The sequence below is a fragment of the Bos mutus genome, chromosome 5 (genome assembly GCF_027580195.1).
Source record: "Bos mutus isolate GX-2022 chromosome 5, NWIPB_WYAK_1.1, whole genome shotgun sequence".
In the NCBI taxonomy this organism is placed as follows: domain Eukaryota; kingdom Metazoa; phylum Chordata; class Mammalia; order Artiodactyla; family Bovidae; genus Bos; species Bos mutus.
In genome coordinates this window covers 92,227,307-92,238,663 of record NC_091621.1, presented here as the reverse complement: position 1 = coordinate 92,238,663, position 11,357 = coordinate 92,227,307, and the positions used below count along the sequence as shown (strand labels likewise).

At 37.8% G+C, this 11,357-nt stretch overlaps 1 protein-coding gene across 4 annotated transcripts in view; it reads right to left on the bottom strand.

Annotated features, from left to right (window-relative positions):
* STK38L (serine/threonine kinase 38 like) overlaps window positions 1–11,357 on the bottom strand; it is an 80,758-nt gene that overhangs the window by 3,048 nt on the left and 66,353 nt on the right. For all 4 annotated transcript variants that reach the window (XM_070371238.1, XM_070371239.1, XM_070371240.1 and 1 more), the window contains 7 exons: window positions 8,185–8,308; window positions 6,470–6,624; window positions 6,012–6,114; window positions 5,768–5,829; window positions 3,242–3,359; window positions 2,686–2,809; window positions 1,235–1,330 (listed from right to left, as the gene is read on the bottom strand). In XM_070371238.1, coding sequence (XP_070227339.1) covers window positions 1,235–1,330; window positions 2,686–2,809; window positions 3,242–3,359; window positions 5,768–5,829; window positions 6,012–6,114; window positions 6,470–6,624; window positions 8,185–8,308 — 782 coding nt within the window. The remainder of the gene's footprint in view (window positions 1–1,234; window positions 1,331–2,685; window positions 2,810–3,241; window positions 3,360–5,767; window positions 5,830–6,011; window positions 6,115–6,469; window positions 6,625–8,184; window positions 8,309–11,357) is intronic.

Sequence of the window (11,357 nt, the reverse complement as noted above, 5' to 3'; positions counted from 1 at the left end):
TCAGGACTCCGGAATCACACTGCCTGGACTCAGTTCTAGCCAGATCACTTACTAGCTGAGGCACTAGTAAGGCAAATTACTTCTCTGTGACTTAGTTTTCTCATTTGTAAAATGGGGATAATAATAATACCTATTGTATAAGGCTTATTATGAGGATAAGATGAGAAATGTAAAGTACTTAAAACAGTGCTGGACATACAGTTAACAGTCCCCCCAAATATACCTACTCCAGAATCAGGTAGAGTGTCTAGCACGTTGTAGGGGCTCCCATGAGGGGACACTTAGCTGTCTTGAAAGTGGAAAGGGGGGCTGGCGAGCCTAGGCGAGGCAGGACTGAGGGCAGGGAGGCCAGAGAGGTGAAGAGCATTTTCGTCAGAATGAAGAGTAAACGACAATGCCCTAGGATGGGAGGGATGGGGCAGGAACCACACAAGATGCAGCTTCTACAGGTGAGGCAAGAATCATATCCCAAAATCCTGAAAAGCAGGGAAGGACCCTTAGTATCTCTCTCTGAGTACAAAGAGAAGGAAGGAAATGGCACAATCAGATTTGTTTCTGAACTGTTGCTGTGTGGGGGAGAGACCAGAACTGCTGAAGACAGTTTGGCCACAAAATGAATAAAGGCCAATGCTCACAACAAACTCCTCTAAACCAGTTCTTAAAAGTTACCTGCATTATTTAACTTCTCTCACAATGCGGGAGACCTGGGTTCGATCCCTGAGTTGGGAAGATATCCTGGAGAAGGGAAAGGTTACCCACTCCAGTATTCTGGCCTGGAGAATTCCATGGACTGTATAGTGCATGGGTTTGCAAAGAGTTGGATACGACTGAGTGACTTTCACTTTCACAGTGTTTATAAGAGGGACTGTATATTCTTCAAAATTAATAAAGGAAACACAGTATAGAATATGAGAGGACAAAAATAGTTATACAGTATTAAATGTAATTACATCTTTGTTGTGCTAACAGCCTTCATCATGTAACTTTGCATATCAAAATCTAAACTGGCACAGTATGTGCTTGTTTCTTAAAGTGGATGTTACATAAAATGAGTCATTTAGCTATGGCCACTACAGTCTCACTCATTTATATAATCCAGAAAACACTAATTTATCACATGACCACAATGTTACCTCTTGTATTTAATCAATCAGAATCAGGTAAATTAATCACCAAATCTAGTAGAAAGTTTTCACTCACATGGCCTTATCCCACTCAAAGCCTGTAAACATACCTGATGTGCCCCCAGTCAACGCCTTCAAAAAAAGGATGACTTTTTATTTCTTCTACTCCACTATTCCCAATTCTATTTTCAGAATCAATACAAAACCTAGAAAATGGGAACACAGAAATTATAATATGCAGACTACATCTCAAGTACTCTGCATTATTTCCAACATTTCACCTTTTTTTCTGTTTACTGAAGTTAACTCTATTGTGAGAAATGTGAGGAAAAACAGAAATCATCTATAACTGCACTATTCAGACATAACTATTGCAAACAGTTGGAGGCTACTTCCTTCCAGTCTTTTACTATAATTTCAAAAATATGGTGTTGATAAGGAGTTTCCATTATTTTTTTTTCACTTAATATACTGAGAACATTTCCCAAAGTCATTTAACTATTTTTCTATACATTTGTTTTCTAAAGTTTACACATGGAAACACTACAATTTACTTAGCTACTTCACCATTGCCAGTTAGATGATTTTCAACCTTTCATTACTAAAAACAGTATCAAGATAACATAATATATCCTAAATCTTTACACACATCTGATTATCTGCATACGCAAAATTCCTAGAAGTAGAATTGCTGGGTCAAAGGTCAAAGACAGTTTGAAGATTTTTTTTTTATAAGATTGTCCCAATTCATATTCCTTCTAGGAATCCACAATAGAACCTAAACACTTCATCTTAGTTGAGAAAAAGAATGAATCTTTTGCTTAGAAAAGGTTTCATACATAGACTTTTTTTTAATTGGGGGCTAATTACTTTACAATATTGTGGTGGCTTTTGCCATACATTCACATGAATCAGCCATGGGTGTACATATGTCCCCATCCTGAAGCCCCCTCCCACCTCCCTCCCCATCACATCCCTCAGGGTCATCCCAGTGCACCAGCCCTGAGCACCCTGTCTCATTCATCGAACCTGGACTGGCGATCTATTTCACATATGATAATATACATGTTTCAATGCTATTTTCTCAAATCATCCCACCCTCACCTCCTCCCACTGAGTCTAAAAGTCTGTTCTTTACATCTGTGTCTCTTTTGCTGTCTCACATAGAGGGTCATCATTACCATCTTTCTAAATTTCATATATATGCATTAATATACTGTATTGGTGTTTTTCTTACATAGACTTTTGTGATATGAACTGCTACTAAGAATTTATTTTCCCTTTCTCTTTAGGGGATAAAGTCATTGTAATCCAACAGGAGTGACCTCTGAAATAATATAAGACTTCTTCCCTCTTAACTCTTTTTTTTTTCCCCTGAATATTACCTTTTAAGAATCTGCATTAAAAAAAACCAAAATGCCCTTTCTTTACTGAGTTCTTAAACTGTATAGATCAGTGATAGTCTTTTTCTTCCCACAAAACTGAAATAGGCAATTTAATCTTTTAGGTCCCTGTGAGGCCTTAAGATACCATAACCTCTTTAAGAGATTTAACTACTAACCTAAGAATTAAGTCCTTGGCTTTCTCAGATATAGGCACCTCTGGAGGAAATACCAGAGTTTCTTTCCAGTTCATCACTTTCCTGTATGTTTCTTGAGGTGTTTCAGAGCAGAAAGGTGGATATCCTAAGTATCACAGGAAATAAGGTTTCATTAGCCTTTATGATCAAATTTGCTGCACCTTCTATCTACATATCACAAAAAAACAAAATAGCCCTGAGCGCTCTACTTAACAATAAAAAAATACCAACATTCATCCATTTATAAGAAAATGGCTTATAAAGTCAACAAAATAAAGGATTTAAAGCATTGCCCCTCTTTCACCTAAAAGGTCACGCAGATACAATTTAGATACCTAGGAATTCTGGTTAAATGCCTCTTTCCTGACACAGGATCCCTAGAGAGCTCACCAATATTTATCATTGTGTATTTAACATTGGGGGATGCCAGAAATCAGCTTAAAGAGTTCAGATATTTTAGCCCATATTATCTACAGTATGTTCAGTCAGTGGTGCTCTGATTTACATGGTATGTACATAAATGAATAATAAAACATACCTATTAGCATTTCATACATAATTACTCCCAAAGACCACCAGTCACACAATTTGTTGTAGCCAGTCTGCATGAATACTTCTGGAGCAATGTAATCTGGTGTCCCAACTGTTGAATATGCCTGCAAAGGAACAGCTTGTCAAACCAGTGTCCTCAATATATATATATATAGTATATATATATATTTTTTGAAAGATCTGAGTATGGCTCACTACTGGAAAAACTAAAATATACAGAAGCTAATTTTGAATCGAATATGTGTTTTACAGGTTTATCATGTATAAGGCTTAGTGAAAGGCATGCAGTCAGATAATACGTTAAGACATGATTTCTGTCCCTAAAGAGCTCAACTAAGTTATTTATGTATTCAGTCCTAAATCCATTCCAAAAAAGAATAAAAAGGTTGTGTTCAGTCGGCCTGGCTTCTGTACTCAATACTTGCTCTCAGGCAAGTTATTCAGCTTTTTTGAGCCTCAACTTCTGCTTACATAAAACTGGACTAATAATTCCTGCCCTAACAGAGTAGGTACGAGGATGAAAAAAAGCAAAGGAACGTGTCTGTAAACCACAGCCTCCCATATAAAGATCAGGTATTTTCATTATAAACTCATTTCCAGGGCACTGCTTATCTATTAGAAAGCAATGCAGTTTTTCATTCTTAATTCATATAAAATCTTACAAAAACTTTCCTTAAGGCAGCAATTTTCTATTACAGGTAGTACTCTAGGGGCCATTTGAAAATGTGTAACAGCAGATTTTGATATTTCTATGATCTGGGGAAGGACATGATTGGCATTTAGTGGCGGGGGATATAGGCTCTAAAGGAATTTCCTGCCCCAAACACCAAGAGTCCGCTCTATTTCTTCACTAGAAAACACTGATATAAGTCATGATGATGGTCACAAGAATAGTAAAATCTGCACGAGTAATGATTGTGAATACTCTGTAATTAGGGGGTACAGAATTTCCACCATAGTTTTAGGCAGTATTCATATTTCCCTTTAAAAGTAGGAAATGCTAATGCTAAGTCACTTCAGTCGTGTCCGACTCTGTGTGACCCCATAGACGGCAGCCCATCAGGCTCCCCCGTCCCTGGGATTCTCCAGGCAAGAACACTGGAGTGGGTTGCCATTTCCTTCTCCAATGCATGATAGTGAAAAGTGAAAGTGAAGTCTCTCAGTCGTGTCCGACCCTCAGCGACCCCATGGACTGCAGCCTACCCAGGCTCCTCCGTCCATGGGATCTTCCAGGCAAGAGTACTGGAGTGGGGTGCCATTGCCTTCTCCGAAAGTAGGAAATACTGCAATTCTTTTCTCAGTTGTAAAATCTGATCTACAAGTGACACATTTAAAAGTAGAAATAATATTCCGTCATTAATGCATAGCTCAAAACATTTAAAAAATATTTTTGAAAACTTTAAAACACCAAAATGTTTTATAAGCACAAAAAGTTTACTTGGGCTAATGAGAGAATGAGCTCAATAATGCAAAGGTCATTTTATTTGCTTTGAGAGGGTATCAGACTCTTGCCTTTCAGTCTGTTTACCTTCCTGAGGGACTGCTGAGTAAGTTTCTCTTCATCCCTTGGCAGAATTTAACAAATATTTATAGATATCTGTCGATATGTACCAGGCATTGTATAAGAAGTTAGGAAATTAAAGTCAAAAGGCACATTTGTAACCTTGACAAATGTTCACAGGATAAAAGGAAAGAGGAAAAAGGACAAATGATTCTAATATTTGCTAAGTAATAGAGGAGAAAGCTTGTAGGGTTAAAAACAGACAGTGCTGTTGGGCATTAAAGGAGTCATTAAATTTATTTGCAATAAAGTCTGCTTTTCAATTCTATTTTATTGTAACACTCTTAACATGACAACAAACTTTGTTTACTTTGTCTATGAAGTTCTTAGAAACACACAATAACCTTACTTATGCTGACTGATATTTGTTGTATCAGGACAGGTAGGGAAAATGGAAACATGAATATCACTCAGCATTTACCTCAATTTACACTCATCTCCCAGGTGGTGCTAGCAGTAAAGAAACCCGCCTGCCAATGCAAGTAGACATAAAAGACACAGGTTCGATCCCTGGGTTGGGAAGATGCCCTGGAGGAGGGTATGGCAACCCACTCCAGTACTGGAGAATCCCATGGACAGAGGAGCCTGGCAGGCTACAGTCTATATGGTCGCACAGAGCCAGACAAGACTGAAGTGACCTAGCACCCACACACACTCATCTCGGTGAGTTTTATAGAAAGTGCTAGCACTGGTAAACAGACAAATGCATAACTATAGATACGCTTGATAAAATACTCTGAAGTGAAATCGTAAAATATAAAAGTGGCATTTTCCTTTATAGGCATGGAAATGTTACAGAAAAATTAAGAAAACTATATGATCTCAGAACAAGCTCTATCACTGCTAGGAAGTAAGAACTAATTATTGTGAAGCTCCAAATTGTAAAACAAATACCAAATGAGGTTTTAGGACCAGGGCCCAAAATTCTTTCTTCCAAATCTGGCTACTTACCAGTTGTCTCCTATTCTTCTTCCATGTTTCTGCTTTCCTCTTTGAGTTCATGTTCTGGAATGCTAATTTCAATGAGACAGAATTGTAATTATGAGGGAAAAACTCTTACCAAAAAACAAATTCACATACGTGCATTGAAAACACACCAGTTTAAGGGTTGAGGAGAAGGAGAGAAGCTTCAGTTCTCAACAGTCCTGGATTAAACCAGCTGGGCTACTTTAACTTGAAAAAAAATCCAACTTACAGAAGTCACTTGGTGGGTTGTGGGTAAGATTTCTATAGAATTCAGTCCTATGAGCCTTCTTTAATCCCGTGCACAAACCAAAATCAGATAATTTTACGTGACCCTAAGGAAAAAAAAGGAAAAAACTCATAAAATCATTAGAGACAAAAGGCTTATTTAAAACTCTTCTTCTAAATGCAATCATAAAAATTCTTAGCTTAGAACTCCTACAGGTGAAATGCAAAATTATATTTGATGTTGATTATTTTAAGAAGGAGAAAATGGAAGATGATAAAAAGACAGCCAATTTTCCCTTGATGTCATTTCACTTCAAGGGCTCTCTCCTACTGTACCAGTTTATGAAATAATGTAGGTTACCCGTCATATAAATTGCAGTTGCCCATTTCCAATCACAAAATCACCTCTTTTACAGCATAAAACAATCAGTGACCTAGTAATTCACCAGTTTATTCACATGCCTTGGCATCTAACAAAAGGTTGTCTGGTTTAATATCCCGATGGATGAAACCCAACTGGTGGATTGCATCTATTGCCAGAACAGTCTCTGAAATGTAGAACTGTGTTTCCTCTTCTGTCAAAGTATCCTTCTTCATTAGCAATGTCATCATGTCACCTAAGTAAATGAGAGTAAGTACCCTGTATTAGTAACGCCTCAAAAGGGGGAATGTTTTGTAAAAGATGTCTTTGTAATATACAACATGAGCCTCATTTCTGCATTTTATGATCCACCCAGAGTACTTCCAACCATCTCTAGGGCCAAATAAAAAAAGCTCATTAAGGAGAAGTTTCATGACATGTAATGGTTTTAAGGTAGAAAATATGTGAAATCAAATCACAGCAGAACTGATAATGATATATAGTATCTACCATTCAACATCCAGAAATAAGTTGCTGAGGAAAATGTATCAAACCGGGAAAATGAATGCATGTAAGCACATCTGGAAATGGGATATATTCTTTCAAATTCAAGTTTCAAAAGCACTCAGCACTCTTTGGGCCAACAAAGATAGGTCATTATTCCACCAAAAGGGTCACTTCTAGATATTCTTGTTCCCAAGAAATTTTCCTCTTTTACAAGGGACAAAGAAGAAACACTATGGTAAATTTACAACTCAAAATTGACAACTGTTAATATTTTTTCATGATGCTTCAAGTCTTTAAAAAAAAATACCACGCAAATACTTTATCCTCTGTTTCCATTCTATTCCTTCCCCTTTTTGTTGAGTTGCCATTATCATGGATTTGCTTTGGTGTGTATTCTTCCAGCTTATTTTTGAAATGTTTTCAGATGCATATATATTAATCTATGAATTTAGAGTCTTTTTTATGGTTTTTAAAATGACATAAGTGATATCAACTGTACATATAATTCCACAGCTTGCTTTATCTCTGTTGATTTCTGAGATCTTACTGTTGAAACAAATACAGCTCCTGACTTTTAACTACTGTAAAATATTTAATGACGTAAGTATGCCATGTTTTACTTATCCATTCTTCTACTGATGGACAGTCATCTTGCATCTAGGGTTTCACTCTTAAGACGCTGCTGCCATGAGGCCTCTTGTGCACGTGTGGGGAAGAATCCCTGACTATAGGACACATGCCTTTTTAACTTTCCTGGCATCTCTGAACTGCTCTCCCTAAGAGTCAGAGATTCCTCTGCACAGATGAGGGGCCAGGTTTCCCCCACAGCCTCATCAGACTATTAATGTTTCTACCAATCAGATGGTTGAGTGAGAAATAGAATCTCATTGTTGTTTTAATTTGCATTTCCCTGAATATGAGTAAAGCTGAACACTTTCTCATCTATTCGTAGACCAACCAGAGTTCTATTCCTTACACTGCCTACCATTTGCCCACTGGGTTGTCTGTTTTCTTCTTTGGTGACTTGTTCTCAACTCTAGACTTGCAAAGATCTAAAAAATTATATACAGTAAACAGAATAATAATATTTAAAATGTGCCAGCTTTATCATTTCTTCAAAACAATCTGATTTGTGGTTCAAATTAGTATTATTATGGGAAGAATGATTAGAAAATTATGACTGTGTAAAACCTCAGAGCCAGAGGTATAAAATATCCCTAGCTTATTGATTTATATAATCAATAAAATCATAGTTAGATATAAAGATGTGTTTGTGTTGGCCTGTCATTACTATTACGTTTGCTTTTACCTCCAGGGAGAAATTCCATGATTAGATAAAGGTTCCTCTTGTCTTGAAAACTGTAAAACATCTTCACCACCCAGGCACCATCTGCTTCTACCAAAATATCTCTTTCTGCTCGGATATGGGCCACCTGGATGAATGTATTTTGAAAAAATAATTGTAACACGTTACACATTTTTCAAGCTTACTTGTTAACAATCACCATATTCTCATTAAATATGGAGAAGTTCAGGAAACAGTTTATTTTAGCTGATATCTTTAGGTCTGAAAAGGTGGAATCACAAAGGGAAGCTGAGACTTTTGAGGTAGAAAAATGATTAGTCTAAAGATTTTCTAACCAGAATCTCCACCTAACCAAGGATCTTGGCTTCGTCAAATAAATTTAGGGTCCTGGTCTGACTTTTATTAAAAGTTAAGTAGTTAGCAATGCCCTATAGATTGGTATGACAAAGTCAGAGTCCTCAACAAACTATTTTTTAATTGTTACCAGTCCAACAAAGGGCCTGACTTGGCCTTTAACTATTAGGGTGCTTTAAGAAGTTGAAACATTTATAATAATTTTATATTATTTTGTTATAATAAACCTTTATAATATCCATAAACATGATCTACAGCAAATTCTTATATAACTTTTTGGGATTTTGCTATGACTTGTCAGACACAAAATTATTACAGTTACTATTAAATGAACATTTTGGAGACTGAAAAACTTTATGAAATGAGTGATTTGTGGGGTTGGTACAGTTAATTTTCAGATGTTTTCCCACTGATACATCTATACATTCTTTCTTCAAATTTAATTAACAATAGAATAATTTGATTTTATGCTTTTGCTATTTTCACTGTGTGCCATTATGAACTCTGGCCTAAAGCACATGAGGATACAGATTTTGTAAACCTTTTCTTGATAACAAAATATGACCTGCTTAAAATAACTGAGGTTACTGTATTATGGTCTGATACAGTAAATGCTCTAAGATCAAAATCAAAGCACAAGAATAAACATTAAAAACTTGTTTTCTGGCATCAAAAAACTTAAAATTTCTTTGGACCTGTTTCATAAAGTGAAAAATTATATTGAAATTCCTACCTACCACCTTGTACAAAACATTTTGAGATGGAAAAGGAAAAACAAACTCTGGTGCTGCCTCTGGTGTTGTCAAGATAAACAACTACATCGTTAACTGGGCTTGATTAATCATTTTTAAGTATCTTAAAGCCAGATTATAGGCATGTTTTCAAAATGGACCTAGGTTTCTAAAGTAAAGGAAGTGTCACGCACAGTAATCTGGAACCACAACAGTGGGGAGATATGGTAGTCGCTTCAGTTGTGTCCAACTCTTTGCAACCCCAAGGACTGTAGCCTGCCAGGCTCTTCTGTTCATGGCATTCTCCAGGCAAGAATACTGGAATGCGTTGCCATTTCCTTCTCCAGGGGATCTTCCCAAGCCAGGGACTGAACCTGGGTTTCACGCATTGCGGGCTGATATTTTACTGTCTGAGCCACCAGGAAAGTGGGGAGATAAGTTGCTATTTAACTTTGCAGAGTTGTTAGCATTCAAGTAAATGTGATAAAAACTTAAAATAATAATATATTAGAATTAAGTGGGAAAAACATTTTCTAAAATGAAATTCAATGGTGACAAAAGCAGATTAATTTATATAGGGGAAAAAAACAACCCCAAAGTGCAAAACAGACTTGATGTTGGACTACAGTGAAGATTCTCCTGCAAAAATTCTAGACCAGGGCTGTCCAATAGAAATAAATGCAAACCACGCATGTCATTTTAAGTTTTCTAGTAGCCACACAAAAGATAAAAAGAAATGGGTGGAATTATTTTAAACAATACAGTTTTTGTAACCCCTATATGTCCAAATGTTATCATTTCAGCATGTAATCAACGTAAAAATTATTGAGCTATTTATTTATACTCTTTTTTTGAGGAGGGGGGACACTAAGCCTTCAAAATTTGGTAGGGCATTTTCCTTTTCACAGCCTATCTCGGTTCAGACTAGCTACACTCAAGTGCCCAGCAGCCACATGTGGCCAGTTACCTAAAGACTACGGGCTGGAACTCACTTCTGCCTGTAGTCTTTCCTCTAAAACTCAATCCAGGACTAATCCCATATGGCTTAGTTAGAAGTTTCCTGTTTAGCTCCTAATCTCGGAGGCTCTACATCTTGACCCAGATGTTTATTTCCATCATTATCTGTAATTCTCGAACACATCTCAATATCTGACCTCCCTTGCCCTCTAACCTTTTCCTTTCAGCCTGTGTTCAACAAAACCCCTGCCACCGCATCTCTGGACGTTCCTGTCACCTTCTCATCCTGAAAGCAGGCTGTCTGCAGAGAGTCCTGTCTCCCTGGAGAGTGAGTGGTCAGGAATGACCTGCTTTCCCCCGTCTTTTCTACATTAGAAAACGACACCATCAAGCATCCCATTCCAAGGTACAACTCTGGGAATTATCCTTGATTCTTCCCTCTTTTCTCACTATCCTTGCCCCTCGTCTCCCTCCCAGTATAGAGTACGGCTCAGAAAACCCTGCTGGCTCTTCCATGAGATCATACACTTCACCTGTGACTTTTCTTCCACTTTACTGTTGTAACCCTGTACTGTTGTACAGGGCTTCCCAGGTGGTGCTAGGGGTAAAACCTGCCTGCCAATGCAGCAGACATAAGAGACTCAGGTTCCATCCCTGGATGGGGAAGATCCCTTGGAGGGAATGCAACCCACTTCCGTATTCTTGCCTGGAGAATCCCATGGACAGAGGAACCTGGTGGGCCACAGTCCATAGGGTTACAGAGTCGGACACAACTGAAGCAACTGAGCATGCATGCTCTGTTGTGTAAGCCACAATCACATCCTGGCTGCCACTGCTACACAGTCTCTCAAGTGTTCTCCCTGCTCCAACTCTTGTTTGTCCTGCCTGCAAGCCATCTTTGTCAAGCATCCAACAGACATATCAATTCTCGTTTAAGCAAAATAGCGTCTTCCCACTGCATCTGGAGTAGGACCCACACACCATTTCTCGACCATCAAAGCCCTGTGTGATCTGCTCCCTGCCTCCCTCTCCTACCACTCTTCCCTTCCCTGAATTCTAGCCACAGTGGCTTCTTTCCGTCTCTAAACAGACCAAGATTCTTTTTGTTGCAGAGCCTCTGGATCTTCGTTCTAC